At 40.9% G+C, this 15,370-nt stretch overlaps 1 protein-coding gene across 1 annotated transcript in view; it reads right to left on the bottom strand.

The window, feature by feature from the left end:
* SND1 (staphylococcal nuclease and tudor domain containing 1) overlaps positions 1–15,370 on the bottom strand; it is a 385,665-nt gene that overhangs the window by 163,398 nt on the left and 206,897 nt on the right. The window contains exon 13 of the mRNA XM_080936109.1: positions 10,944–11,054. Coding sequence (XP_080792235.1) covers positions 10,944–11,054 — 111 coding nt within the window. The remainder of the gene's footprint in view (positions 1–10,943; positions 11,055–15,370) is intronic.

Here is a 15,370-nt window from a genome sequence, read left to right as displayed (position 1 = left end):
GCAAGTTTGAGCTACATAAAACTATGTTACAAATTACAACAATGAAAACACAAACAAAAAAAAATCCGGATTAAAAAAAAAAAGGATAAAAGCTACTATCTCAGTAATTCTAAGGATAAAGCTGGGTGTAGAGTGAAATGTAATTTATATTCAGGAAAGATCTATGAATTCCTCAGAATTGGTAGTAAAATTATATATACAAATACAGTTTGTGTGATCCTGTGCATGTCTGTGTGTTACCATAAAGTTTAGTATGGAACTATAAATGGCAACAGACCAATTGCTTCACATTCTAGTCTTCCTTTCTACAGTTAAACTGCAGGCTCTTTGAGGATTAGTTAGGATAATGTTCTTAATGCCTGTTACAGCATTTAACACAGATCTGTGCTTTCATGATTATATAAGCACAAGGCCATCTAGTTCAGTTAAAGAGTGCCTCGTAAAAATGAGCAAATAAATGCCTTTGTAGAATGTTGAAAATATGTCAAATCAGAGACATGGATAGTGTGCCACAGTTGCTGATGCTGGCTCCCCTGGAACCATGTCACGATCCAAACCCTAGGGCACAGGACCAAGAATCTATTTCCCTCTCACTCACATCCCAGGGCTCTGGATGAGCAGAAGTCTGCATGACAGGGAGGAGGCACAGAGCTCGGAACACTGTAAACAATAGAAAGTACCACCTGATTGTGATGACAGTTATGGCTGATGACTTAGAAGAAATAAAAATAATCTCAACAAAAGGGTCATAAATCAGTACAAAGAGAGAAGTGCTAACTTGGCCCCCTCTCACTGTTTTGGGCCATGCTGATAAATATGGTGCTTCACCATGAACCAAACATAGTTACAATAAACAGTTCCTTTCATCTCTCTACTGCTTCCTGGGCAGCTGGAGAAAGCAACAGGGTCTTGCTATTGACAAATTGAGGCACAGAGCAGACACAGGTGCATAATGGCAGGTGTGTGGGGAACAACTAAGATTATGCAGTTGCACTTTCAACAAAAGTAGCACTACTGGTAAGAAAGAAAGGATGGAGAGCACACAGGCTGAAATGAGGAAATTGAGTGCTCCGGTCTAGGGAGGTGGGTGGACTAATGAGTCAGTAGGTATTGTGAGGCAGTGAAGCAAATAATAAAGAACTCCAGGTCATCCTCTCATCTAAAACTAATATAAGATAGAGATGAAGGCACATGCTGCTGTGCGAAGCATGACAACCACTGCAGTGATGGGAAAGGAGAGGGTTAGGGTTAGGGTTAGATCACAGCAGATGAAGGGGAGCAGTTGTAGATAAGCAAATGCTCCTAGTCTCACACCAGGACCAAAGGAGTACTGGTGCTAGGTAGAAATAAATGGTCCTTAGGAATAAAAAAGGATCAACAAAGCAGACTTACATGTGCCTTAGTGTCACTATAGTTTTTTCGATCCTGATTTATAAAGTCCATCACAGAATGGCTTCCATGGACATTGTTGTTTAACACTCTTAGATTCAGGATTCTTACATGGAATTCACTCTTCAAATGTATTTTCGCTTTTGCAACTACTTACTTAATTGTCTAAATCATCTATATATTTTGAATTATTGAATTTATCACAATAAACTTGATATGATATGTTGCTTGACAAAGGGCAGTTACAGAACTGTTTAAATTACTTTTTAAATTTTACATTGACTTATTTATTATGCAGAGGGATTGACAGCTAGTTCTATTCCTTCTTTCCAAGGTGTTTGTGGATTGTCCTGGAGCTGTTTGTATTTTAATGCTAATTCCACTTCCCCAAGAAGGGCAGTCTAGTCACAAACTCCTTTTTCCAATTTTAATTTGTAAAATAAAGGGGAGAGTGGTTAGGCAGGCAGGAGAAGTTGGTGAGAAGACTGAGAGGGGGTCACTGGAGGGGAAGGAGGTGGAAGGAAGATGGAGCTGAAGCAACCTGAAGTGGCCTGGAGAGGCCACAAGTTATAAGCAATTTCTTAGCCGGGGAACACAGTAGTGTAGTGGTAGATCTGCCCAATCTAGGCATGCTGCTTGTAACTGAGTTGTGTTTTCATGGTATACTAACTGAGTTGTGTTTTCATGGCATAGGCTTATTTGGGATGGAGAGGCTAATATATCAGGTCCCAGGGAATCAAATTCATCTGATCAGGCTTGGTAGCAAGCATCTTTACCCACTGAGCCATCTCACCAGCCCAGTTACAGAAAAATGCAATGTGTCTTTTGACTTGAGTGAAAAGCAACACATATTTAGCACAGGTTTTTATAAAATGCTTTTCCAATGTAAGCAATGCTGACTTGAACCGGCTGGCATCCTCTGGAGACTCAGCTCTCTGAACTTGATGCAAAAGCAGAAGGAATGGGAAGTAATCCTTCTCAATTTCTGGGTCCAAAGCAGGAGGGGGAACAGAGGCAGCTTAAGATAAAACAGAAATGCACTAGGGAGGTTACTAGAAGCAGAGAAGCAAAGATGCTGGCAAATGAAACAAAGCTATAAAGTGGATCCTCAAGCAGCTATAAAACTGTGCATTGATGGATTAGTGTTTAATTACTTAAATTATCAGCCTTCTAAGAGATTGCTAAGGATTATAACCAAGTAGGCTATGGATATACCTAATATAATCTCAGCTCCAAGAACTGCTCTGCCACCTGCCACTGCAGAGGGGCTGAATCAAGGAAGCATCATGGCATCCTGATTATTTTCACATTAGTCAGGTGGTGGCTACTTAGAAGCAATAGAATTATGGAGCAAACAACTGTGTATGAAAGATACCAGAGTCAAGAGAAAAAAAGTCAAGCATGCAGAGAAATTTAAGCTTGTCTACTTCACGCTTGTTCTCTTTGCTTATAACCATGGTTACAATTGCTAAAGTAATGAAGATTAAATCTGCCATAAAAGGTCACATAATGGGATTTGCTTTACAGTGGTTAGGAGTTGTTTACAGCTGTGTAAACAATCAGGTATCACTTCACTGCTACAGTTTATTTCAGATTAAAATTATTTTCACAATATGGCCTTCAAATACATGAACATTTTCTGGAAGGACCAAGAAGTTAGCTCAGAAGACAGCAAGAAGGCAAACAATGTGCAAGCTCTATGAAGGGACCAGAGGAATGCATTGAAGAATAGTGACTGTGCTCAGATGGTCCAGAAAGGCAAGTCTGGAACAATGTCCTTTGAAGGACTACAATCATCACAGACTAATGATTGCAGGAAATATTATGTAAGATGTGCTTATTACCAACTTATTATCTGACCATGACTGGTAGAACTCTCTACAAACCTGGCACCCAGGCAACTAAATAACGCAAAGGACTCCAAGTTAGCCCCGTTCCCCTCTGTCACCATTGAGCCTCCACAGCTTACGTCAGAGGGAAAAGAGGATGTAGGGAGCGAGCAGATCCTCTTAATATCCTAAAGGAGAAAACTCACTGGAAATGGAGGCATTATACAGCTCTCCAGAAGTGGCCATTTGTGCTGCCTTAAATGCAGATTGATTACTGCTATTTGGATGTTGAGTGCATCATCTTTTCTGAAGAAAGGGAAAAAGCTAAATTTCCCCACACTCAGCTGTGTCTTCAAATCACTTCCCCACACTAGCTCTTATAATGCATTTTCCTGTTATCATATCCACTTGGAAAAGCTGATCTACCCTACTCTGAACACTGAACCCCTCCCCTGAAACTCCACCACGTGCTGAAGCCAATTAGCAACCTTATGACTGTAACACCAAACTGAGATCCAAAAATAGGGTGGGGGGATGCCATCTCCAGAGCTAAAAAGAAAGGAAGGCAGAAGGCTATTTCAGAGAAAGGCCACTTTCCATTCTCAGTGCTGGTTTCCAACCTGCTCTGGCATGAGGTAATACATCGGGTGAAGAGACCAGACAAGCACTCATCTACTTCTGCTTTCTATGATACTCAAGCGAAAAGCCAGAAGTACCTTGGTGTTATAGAGACTGTAGAATAATCAGGGAAGAGAAAGCTGTTTTTAACACTGTTCAGTAGTTCCAGTTTTATTCAAAGAGAATTTTCACTTGTTGAGGTCATTAGATTCAAAGTGAGAGTCCTTGGTTTATTTAAAGCTGTGCCTTTACACTATTGAGAAGGTTGAACAAAAATGATGAATTTCAAGGAGACATTCTCATGTCTCATGGGAAGATTTAATAGAAATGAGAGATGGAATAGAAAAAGATGTAAGACAAGCAGTGTTAATAATAAGTATGATGAAAAAGGAAAAGCTAAAAGAACAGGTGAGAAAGGCAAAGAAATAGGAAAAAAATAATCACTACTCTAGATATTTAATTATTTAATGTCCATCCTTCTAGGACTGCATGCTTTGTGAAGAGTTCAATCTATTATCTTTTTATTTGTTCACCACAATTATTTTCAATGCCTATGACTCAATATGAGAGAAGGGGGGGGAGAGAGAGAGAGAGAGAAGGAGGGAGGGAGGGGGGCAGAGAGAGAGAGAGAGAGAGAGAGAGAGAGAGAGAGAGAGAGAGAGAGAGAGAGACAGACAGACAGACAGACAGACACGGAGTGAGAATATTATAAAGAGAAGAAATGGAATCTAAGCCATCACATGCAAAATAAACAATTGCTCCTAGCAGCAGGATCTACTTTCTTGGAGTTTGGATAAACCCATGGCATCTATACCTTGTGTGCTGGTTGATTCTATGTGTCTATTAGACACAAACTAGAGCCATTACAGAGAAAGAAGCCTCATCATTTGAGGAAATGCCTCCTTGAGATTGTTTTAAGGCATTTTCTCATTTACTGATCAATGGGGGAGGGTCCTGCCTATTGTGAGTAGTGCTATCCATGGGCTGGTAGTCCTGGATTCTATAAGAAAGTAAGCTGAGCAAGTCATTAAGCAGCACCTCTCCATGGCCTCTGCATCAGCTCTTGTCTCTGGGTTCTAGACCTGCTTGAGTTCCTGCCCTGATTCCCTCCAGTGATGGACTATGATTTGTAAGTGTAAGCCCAATAAACCCAATCCTCTCCAACTTGCTTTAGTCATTGTGTTTTCGTTGCAGCAAGAGAAACCCTAAGACAACTTGTGATAGAACATGGCAGTTGTAACATTTCAAAGTACACAAATATTTGCAAGGAACACACATTCAAATTCCATACTATACAGTGATGAAACTTGCTTTTTCCGCTCAAGAATCTTTAACAAATTGAAAATATGTCATACAAGTACAATGACTTCTTTCATTTACTAGGTCATAATGTGTTACATTGCTATTATTCTCTCTCTCTCTCTCTCTCTCTCTCTCTCTCTCTCTGTGTGTGTGTGTGTGTGTGCGCGCACGCGCGTGCGCGCGCCCTCCCAGGGTGATGTGCGGGGGGGGGGGGGGGGGGTGTGGGGGGTGGGGGGGTGGGGGGGGTCAGTGATCAAAGAGGAGCCCTTGGGGAGTTTGCTTTTTTGCTCTGTTATGGCAGAGCATTTCCTGTTTCGGTGTTGCATAGCTGCTCAAGTAGGAGTGCTGGGATTACAGATGTCTCCATCTAATCAGGCTTTTAAAATTTGGGTTCCAAGTACTCAATTCAAGCCTTCAAGCTCGCCCAGCAAAAGTTTATCCATCTGAGTCATCTCACTGGCTGTTTTGTCTTGGTTTTATGCTGCTGAGGACTGGTCCTGACTTGAGTTCCTGTCCTGACTTCCTCTAATGAGGACTATGATCTGGCATTTTAAGCCCAAAAAACACTTTCATTTCCAACTTGCCTTAGGTCATGGTGTGCATATTGGACATGGGCTCTATCTCTGAGCCAAAAGGTGCATCCTCCTGTTCATGAACCAGCAAATACATGCCACTACAACTGAAGATGCAACATGGAAGGCTTCACCATTTCTCTTCTTTTTGTTTTTAAAGGCATGACTTTTTCCTATTCCATGAGAGTTTACAGAAAACTTCCTTCTGTGTGAGATCCCCAGGAGAGCAGCTGACTGAGCATGTGTAGAACAAGGGCATTTCCCAGTTGCCTTGAAAATACTTCGGGAGACTTGAAAACTGCATTCACTCAGTGATGGCTGCCAATGCAGGGAAAGTGGCAAGACCAAGATCCCCAACTCAGCAGGAGTCACCTGATGATAGCTGTATCCATTATAATAATGCCCACTGATACTGACTTATTAGCAAAATCAGCAAGAGTCATCAACAAACATATAGTCTTGAGCAGACTCTGATAGAAATGCTAGTACAGTTTCCTAGAGTTTCAGGTAGAGAAGATAACAATGGAAGTACTGCCAATCACACAGAAAAAAGCAAGAGACTGATGTCTGTTGGGTTTGGAGACTAGAGATACAGAACTCAGTAAGGCAGGAGCACTTGTGTTTTTTTTTTTTTTTTTTGTTCTAAAGAGAGACTTTGCTCAATCAGAAAAATGAGTTCTTGAGGGAGCTACAAAACACAGAGTAGGGCAGGTGTGTGCTTCCCTCTCAGAGACTAAGGACAGCATCAGTTTTCTAAGCTTTCAGCATGCCACAAAGAAACAGAATATACATAAAGAGGTAAGAGAATGCCTGCCCTTTTCTCTCGAGATAACACTAACTTCATTTCTAAACTTATTTAAATCTGCTCAGGTACTAGATTACTTAGTACAAGTGTTTTCCCACAGTCAAGCTAGAATATCAATTTCTTTTTTGAATATATAAATCCTACCCTGAAATCACCAAAACTGAGATAAAAAAGTGTCTTAAATAAGTAAAGCCCTAACTTCCTTGTTTTGTTTTTGCAATAAGCTACAAATTCTAAGAGATTCCAGAAATGGTTAAAATGTAAGCTATGTATAGTAATGCACACTTTTGGTCCAAGCAGCTCAGAGACGGAAGCAGGCAGATGTGTGTGAATTTGAAACCAGCCTGGTCTACACAATGAGTTCCAGGTAAGCCAGGACTCCATAGTGGGACATCTAAAAAAATAGAGCCTTTTCTTTTGTTCTTTATTTTGTGAGCTAGGATGTTATTGTGTAGACCAGGCTGGCTTTGAACTCCCATTCCTCCTGCTTAAAACATCCAACTGCTGGGACTACAGGTATGTTACAGTTTAGAACATTATAGTTCTAAACAAAGAGTTGAATAGCTACAAGAGAAAACACACACATCAATATCATTCCCCATTTGGACAGAACCAAAGAGAGCAGGCACCAGCCAGGCTCTGCTGAGACTTCAGACATTACTTCAATTTGAGTAACAAGTTCAATAAATACCTAATGGGAAGGTAGGTGTGGTAGGCCTGCACCCTTAACTAGCAGTCTACAGATGATAGCAGGCCAAACTTCTGGTTGCCCTGGGACAGTCTATAGCAAATATTGGAGATGGGATATGTGACATTTTATAGCATTTTCAGAGAAAAAAAAAGGTTGAGGGAGAGGCTTAGAAATACTTCAAAAAGAGGTAAGAGGCATTTATTTCCTTCAGGAGCCAGAGGCTCTGGCTAAAGCCTCTGCCAAAATAGCACAGCAAACTAACCTGGGGACTAAATATTTGAACCATGCAGGTAAGAACTGATATGGGCTTCTTTCTAGGGAGGGGCCCATGGTGGGGGAATAAATTCATGTGCATCACAGTGAGCCATGGTGCACCTAAATTCTCTTTGTAATAAATTCCAAGGACAAGCAACTTGGATCTGTCAGATCCTGACACAAAAATCAAGTGCTTCTCAATGAAGCTCAGGAGAAAAGCAAGGCCTGAGAGAACCCCAAGAAATGCCAAAACCTTATCTTGCCAGGACACAAGGTAATGAGAGAGGAAGTGGCTGATGACAGACACCTGAGCGAGAAAGGAAGGCTGCCTTTGGGAATTAACAAGCTTATTTATTCATTAAACAAAGAGATGTGGCTTTCTCTAGATGGGCCAGGTATCTGAGGCTGTATGGGGGTTGCCCATAAGCAGACAGGCAGCTTAAATAAAGACTCCTCAAAGGGTCAGAAAGCTGAAGAGAAAGCAAAGGAGAGCATGTTTCAAGCAGGCAAGTGATATGCTAGAACACAATTGGCTGCCTGAATGCAGAAATATCCATTTTCCCTTCCTCTCTCCTGGATGCCCAGTGAGTGCCTAAGCATTACTCCTGAGCTCCCATCAGATAACCGAGATGGTAGGAGCTGCAGAGCTAATAGAAAGCTCATCAACTCCCAGGCAGGCAGCTGTGCTGACCCAAGAAGTCAGACAAGTTAACAGGCTGCCCTTTCACCAAAGCTTACAATGTTTCTCTAAAAGGATTAATGGCCAAGCAGTGCACTGGAAAGCAAAGTCAAGGGAAGAGCACAGATGTGCCACTGCCTATTGGAGCAGTGGAGCAGCAAAGCAGAGATAAGCAGAGAAAAGCAGGCAACCAAGGTCAGGGGCTGGGAAATCTGTGGCAATCGACACCATTGTAGGAGAGACTAATCACAAGGACAGCCTTGTACCGACCAGAGGAGCTTCAGCATGAACGACTGACAGGAATGCAGCAGATGTTACTAATTTGGCCTTTGCTAAAGCCTTAGATATAGTAGCTCAAGAAAATTTCCTTGGGAAATTAATTCAAGTTGGCTTGGTTCAGTACACAATCACTGAAGATTAAAAAGTGGCTAAAAGAATGATAAACAGAAGACAGTCCATGTTTCGAGAGACTTGGGGTCAACACCAAAGCCTTTCTTGTTGAGGGGTTCTTATTTGTGGCCCAGAAAAGGAGTAAATAGCTTACTAATGAAATCTGCAGAGGACTTCAAGTAGGGAGGTGGAGAAACCCAATCACATGGCAGATCAAAACTGGAATGTAAAGCTAATCCATCCAGGTGGAAACAGCCCTAAACTTGGGTAATATTCAATAGACAGGCAAGATGCAGGACAGAGGCAGCATGTGGACATAGAGCTGGTGTCATGAGTGACAAAGGGTGAACTGCAAGCAAACTAAGATGAAACAGTGTCTGTCAGTGGGCACATAGTTAAGGACAGATACTGGCAAAACAAGCCTTCTCTACACTAGAAATCTTTTCAAATAGCTATAAAACCACCATTACTACCTAGCAGGAATCCTGGTCTCTCTTGACTCTCACTTCACCTGACTAGGGGTTAGCATCTAGGAGATGGTCTTGGGCCATCATCCCAGGGATCACTAACAATGGTGCTCCAAAGAAAAACCTACTCTAGCTCATCTTGTCTGTTATTCATAATACTTTTCAGGCCTGTATTACCTTCACGCATCCATCCTGGTCCTGGGGAAGAAGTTAATTTCTCTCCATTTACTGACCAGCAATAGTACAAGGACCTAGAAGCCAATTCTTCCACCATCAGTCTGAAAGCAATGGCTTAACACAACTATCTCTAGGTCAGGCAACTCACTGCTTCAGCAAGCAAGCATATTGTTATATTACTTCAGCACAAATTCTGCACTAAAAAGGCTTGTTTTCTTCTAAAACCCAAATCTACCTCAGATTTTTTTTATATATGTATACTCACTAAGCAACACTCATGACAATCTTCATACTATGCCTATTTCTAACAATGTAATAAAAGCTGAGTTGGGCATCCCGTTCCTGAGCACCTTAGCAGATTAAGTCCATGCACTGTTAGAATTGTTTCTTTGCATATGATGGACCCAGACCTGAAGACAGGAGCTACACAGTCCACCACTCTGACTCTGTGAATGCTTCACTTGTTCTTCAAATTTCATCAAATCAGAATGACCAAGCTGCTCATTGGCCCACCCCAAGAATTCCATCAGTTGGTGAAGTTGTTTCCTGGAGGTCATCTGTGTGGTGTTAAGAAAAGCATATCCATATTTTCCATCATGGGGATTTTGCGCTCACTGTATTCACAGAACACTGGCAGGGAGAGAAGACCATCTGTCTCTGATAAATACCTATTGTGAATCTATATCACATCATTGCTGTATTAGTATTATTTGAGACAGAGTCTACTTATAGCCAAGGCTGGCCTGTGAAGCCTAGGCTGGAACTCAAGACTCTCTTGCCTCAACCTACCTACCACATGCTGAAATAATAGGCCCTAGTGCCTTGTTTTTTAATGGTTACTAATAAACATTATACCAATCAAAGGTCTGTAACAATCCATTCCTAGACAAAAAAACTGAGAAAAGCCCACAAGAAAGAATTGCAAAAGTCCCATCAGCCTGAGAGGCTGACCTCTCCACTGACACTCTGTGTGACATTCTATAGGAACTCTATCAGTCAGGATGTAATATAGTGCTACAGGTACATGTTGGATATTATGAGAATGTTCTGGGCCAAAGAACAAGAGAAATCATGTCAGTAATAAGGGGTGAAACCAAAATTAGGTAATATGTGCCCAACCCAGCCTTCTCTAATGGAATGTACGATCTTACCAAATGTCTAGAACTAATAGGTCCTAGTGGCCTCTGAAGAACAGCTGAGTGAGCCAAACCCATGCAATCACTCTGATACAATGGAAATATTTTGTGGGTCTACAGAACTGCTAAGTATCAGTTCAGCATTAGTTCAGTGCTCAAGAATTTGGGAAGCCATGGGATTAAACTAACCAGAACCCCTGACCAAAGTCTCTCAGAACATGAGCTGGGAGGAATGCCAATGGCGAGCAACCCAGTTGAGCAGCACTATGCTTTATGTTGGGGTAACCAGCCATAGGAATGAAGGACAAAAGGAAAATGTCATAGGGCTTCTCAAATGCTCTCCTGCCAGCTGTCAGAAGTGTTTTAAACCAAAACTCATTTCCTAATAAATGTTTTCATTTCCTTTGTACATGACAAAAGGTCTAGAGGTGATAAAAGTGAAAGGCGGAAAGAGGAGGGCAGGGGAGGGAGTGGGGGAGGTCTCTGAAGGAAAGGCACAGAGCCAAATGCATTGTACACAGAAGCCAGGCGTCCCTGTTAGTCCCAGGAATGGTGGCAATCATCATACATGGTTATCAAACATGATAAAATGATGCTATGGGTCCCAATATGTTTATCAATTCCACAACTTACCTGGCCTCTGCAGCCAGCAGCTCATCATAGTGTGAAGATCTCTGGTCATCATCCTGCCTGTATCTGATCACCGTGGCTAGCCCTTTGCTAACAAGGGCCTCAGCAATGTTTCTGCAACAGAAGAGATAGGTCAATTAACACTGGGGCTACAGATGGGGCTCAGTCAACAGAAATAACAACAGTTAGCACCTGGAGGCCACAATGCTTTTTGGCAGGAGGAGGGAAAGGCTGTTAAGCTGGAATCCAAATAAAACCAAACAACAAAAATCCCCAACTCAGCATTTTTCTTCTTAGTAGAGTCAGATGCTACATCAATCTACACACAAAACCAGCAGAAACTATCTGTAAGAAGCCTGCATTAGGCCAGGCTATTTACAGAATGTTATAAACAAGCTACTACCCTCAAGAAAAGTCAGCTCTAAAATACCAGGCACACAAGATAAAAAGTGAGCACATAAAAGCATGACCTAAATTTTTCAGACTCCTTCCCAGTCTATATAAAAGCTAGATGTCTACTTGTGCTCCCAGTGTTACAAACGCTGGAGTAACACAATATTCAACATGCCTCTCTTCTCACAGCTCCAGACAGTAGATCTTCCACTGTAAGTGGGCTTGGAGAAGAGCCAGGAATGAACTGGGGAGAAGAAAACGCAGGGGAAAAAAAGGCATTTTGGTAGGAAAAAAAAGCAAAACAACAAAAATACCTCTCACAACTAGGAACAAAGAAGGAGGAATAAAACCAGAGGTAACCAGTTTTCAACCACTCCAACTGACTATATGCAACAACATTCCAACTGTCTACAGACCTCAGATGAGAATCTGCATTCAAGTTATTCTTATGCACAGTGTCCACAACAGAATGAAGCACACTCTTTTAGATTGTGTCCAACTTGCTACCCTGAATAGTGCATGGAGAATGGTACTCAAATGAGTAATGCTGCTTTTAGCAGGGCTTCTCCCAGCCTGGAAAGAAAACTTCGATATGAAAAGCCAACTGAAAAAATTAACAATATCAATTTTGGGGATGTAAGAGACATGATATTATTGAGGGAGAGTGGTGGCTATGTCTTTCTTTGTGTCTGTCATAATTACACCAAAGGCCCCACACACACCATCTGGTTTGCTGCCCTTTAGGGAGAGGGTACAGTAAGCAATAGGCTACTGTGCCATATGCTGTGATTTAGTACTGCTTGAAAATGTAGTTAACTCTTAGCACACTGGTAATCCTCAGCAAGTAATAGTATGAGGTCACTGGCAGCTCACCTAAGCAGTATCTGCTTAAACAGTAAGGATTCTATTCATCTAAAACCTAGGCGAACAGACTTTTCAAAGAAGCAGCACACAACACAGTGGTAAAGAAAGGAGGGAAAGATGTCATCACTGATTCTGTTCTCATTATATGCCCCTCTGCTGCCTGTTTATCTACTGCCAGCACGATATTAATATCTCTAAACTGCCATGGAATTAGCACTTCTTAAAATCCACTCCCACAAAGAGGCTGCTCTGCTGGCCACTCTGTCTCCTGAGTCACTGCGTAAGCATGCTGGCAAATGCTAGCATTATCACAGAGTTGTGTTTGGCAGCAAAGAGAGAGCAACAGCCACAAATCAGCAGATGTAGATGTTGATTCATGGTGAGGATTTTAACTAAGGTTGTCACCAAGGAGCCCTACTAGGGCAGGAGAGTGGCTACATGCACCAAAGAGCTGTCAAGCTAGAAAGCTAGGGAGTGGCTTGCAAGACAACTCCACTTTTTGACAGGCTGAGATGTCTTGGTGATTTTAAATGCCAAGAGAATAAAGAAATGTTTGTTACTGCATTTTGAATTACCAGCATTGACATTTTACATTCAATGCACAAAGTCTAGAAAAGAATGCTGGAATGGCAGAGCAAGTAAGGAATTTTCTTAAGAACAAGCCCCAGTATGAAAAATCTAAAGAATACTAAACAAAACTGTACAAATATTTAATCATCCAGTCCCATTAATGCACTCAAGTTAATTCTCAGAATTACTGAGTACCTGCTAGCCAAGAAAGATCCAGGGTACAATCCTTTCCTACTTATCATCTTTGCCCTCCCCGTCCCATCAGCAAATGTTTACAAACAGATTTAAGCCTGCCACAGGACTTCCTGAGGTCTTAGATTCCCAACTCCACACTCTGCTCACTCCTTTCCTTTCCCCTTCCATAAAGCTCTGCAGCTCTTAGCTTCCTTTCCTAATTACAGATTTCCCCTCAAGGAACAGTTGCCTGTGCTGAGCAAGAATAAAGACACAGGAAACGGATAACAATCTCATTATTGAGTATTTACTACATTCCAGGCATGTGAGAGTCACACGTGATTCTCGGTGATGAAGCATCATTCAATAACAGTGCACCTATTAACTCATGACCAGTTTGCCCTGACAATGTGCTCTGAGTGCGTGCAGAGCTCCTGCCTCTCTTGCACAGCTCTTTGGTACAAGGTAGAAATTAAGGTTTTATGGTAGAATTATCATATTTAGAATTAAAAAAAAATTAAAGTGGAAAAGTTACATCAAGTTAGTTTTAAAACATTCAGAAAATTAAGATATTCTTTAAAGAATAAGAACATCTCCTAGTCATTTTGTAAATGCAGTGCTGAAATTCTAAAAGGTTTCTCCTAGCCCAGTTTGCCTAGCACAGGAAAAAAACAAGAAGGTTTACAAGCTTTCTCTACTTTTTCTGTCTCTTTTCCATGATCTGAAACAACAACGGGAAAGAAGAGTGGAAGAGAACACAAACAGAATTAGTCTAGGTGCAGTGTTTGACTGTCTCATTCTCCTGGCTGCTAACATAAAGCTAGAAGATGTTCTGGTAAAGATGGTTTAGAACCGAGCATGAGTGTGCTAATCAGGTGCCCAGGTAAATAAAGAAAAAAAATGTTAAAGCAGATCCCATGACATTATATCGCTTTCTTGAGTATGTCAGTAATTCCACCACAATTACATGTCTGGTACAATGGCTGATTCATAATCAGCACATAAAAAGAGACCTAAAATGGCCTTGGCTGGCTAACATTACATCAACTCTCTCTGTACTGGCTAGAAAGAAAATTAATGCTGGGATTGAAATGCTTTTCCAAACTAAAGGAGACATTAAAGGCTCTCTATTAAACATGAACTTTTATCATAAGGCAGACACTGACACATGGAACAGGGTCACATGCCACTTGGTTCCACACTGCATGCAGGTTATAGCAAGAGTAAGTTCCATCTAGAAGACAATTTCAAACCATCAGGTCCTAGAGTCTACAAATACAGACAAAGGTGCATTAAGCCCAGGGAAGAATAAGACTATTCATAAATAAAATTACAGTTGCATTGGAGCATATTTTTACCTTTCCCATTGCCTCCCTACACCTCAATATTGAAAGTAATAGAATATATATTAATGAATAAGTTAATTATCCACAATTTGATTGCTTCATAATATATGTGTACAATTCACATGTGTACAAAGTTCCAGAAAAGTTGCACACACTGTGTACAAAGAAGATAGACTTCTTGATTCATATGGGAACATCTCCAAATATATAAGTGTGTAATTCCTTTAAATGAGGTCATTTTCCTACAGTCACAAGAATGCAAAATCAAGTTATTGACAAACACATCTTTACCATATACTCTAGAGACCAGCTATCCTAATGGAATACTTACAAGGAAAATGACCTACAGTATTAGCTCTGGGAGATATAAAATCATCCAGTGGAATCCTGAAACTAAAGACAGCCCTGAGGATAAGAAGCAGCTAGTCCTCTGTATTATAGTTCCACATCTGTTACATAACTTGGAGCAACATTTTTCTCATCATTATTATATGACTTAGTAGTACTTACACTGGATTAATTAATGGTATAAGTAATCTGGGGAAATTAAAAGTTTATAGCAAGATATGCATAAGCAATATGCAAATACTATAACATTTTATATAAAGGACTTGGCTCAGGATTCTGTAGATTTTGGTGTAATTGGGGGGGATAACACTTCCCTTTAATTGACTGCCCATGAACATTAAGGAACAATTGTATTTAGGGTATACTGTATGTTTTTGATTGTTTTACCCTTTACTTACACATATGTACCTATGATGTTTAATTTGTAGAGTAGTATAATAGATACAGTAATAATAAAATAAATGATCAAGAATATATTGTAATAAAGTGATGTGAATGTAGTGTCTTAAAATACTTTTATGTTTTCACATGTTTTACTTTACAAGAAGCATTTGCAACTTCAAGCCTTAGGGGAAGTGGATCTAAGACAGAAGACTGCAGTATTTGAATCCAGCCTGGACTACAATATGAGGCACTCAAAAGAACCATAGTGTAGCTTTTCATCCACATATCTGAATGGCTAGTACCACTGCTACTGGGATTTGTGGGACCTAATAATTACTTGAAAGCAAACAT

The sequence above is a fragment of the Micromys minutus genome, assembly GCF_963924665.1.
Source record: "Micromys minutus genome assembly, chromosome: 23".
In the NCBI taxonomy this organism is placed as follows: domain Eukaryota; kingdom Metazoa; phylum Chordata; class Mammalia; order Rodentia; family Muridae; genus Micromys; species Micromys minutus.
The sequence above is the reverse complement of the archived record's forward strand: the minus strand, read 5'-3'. Positions and strand labels throughout refer to the sequence as shown.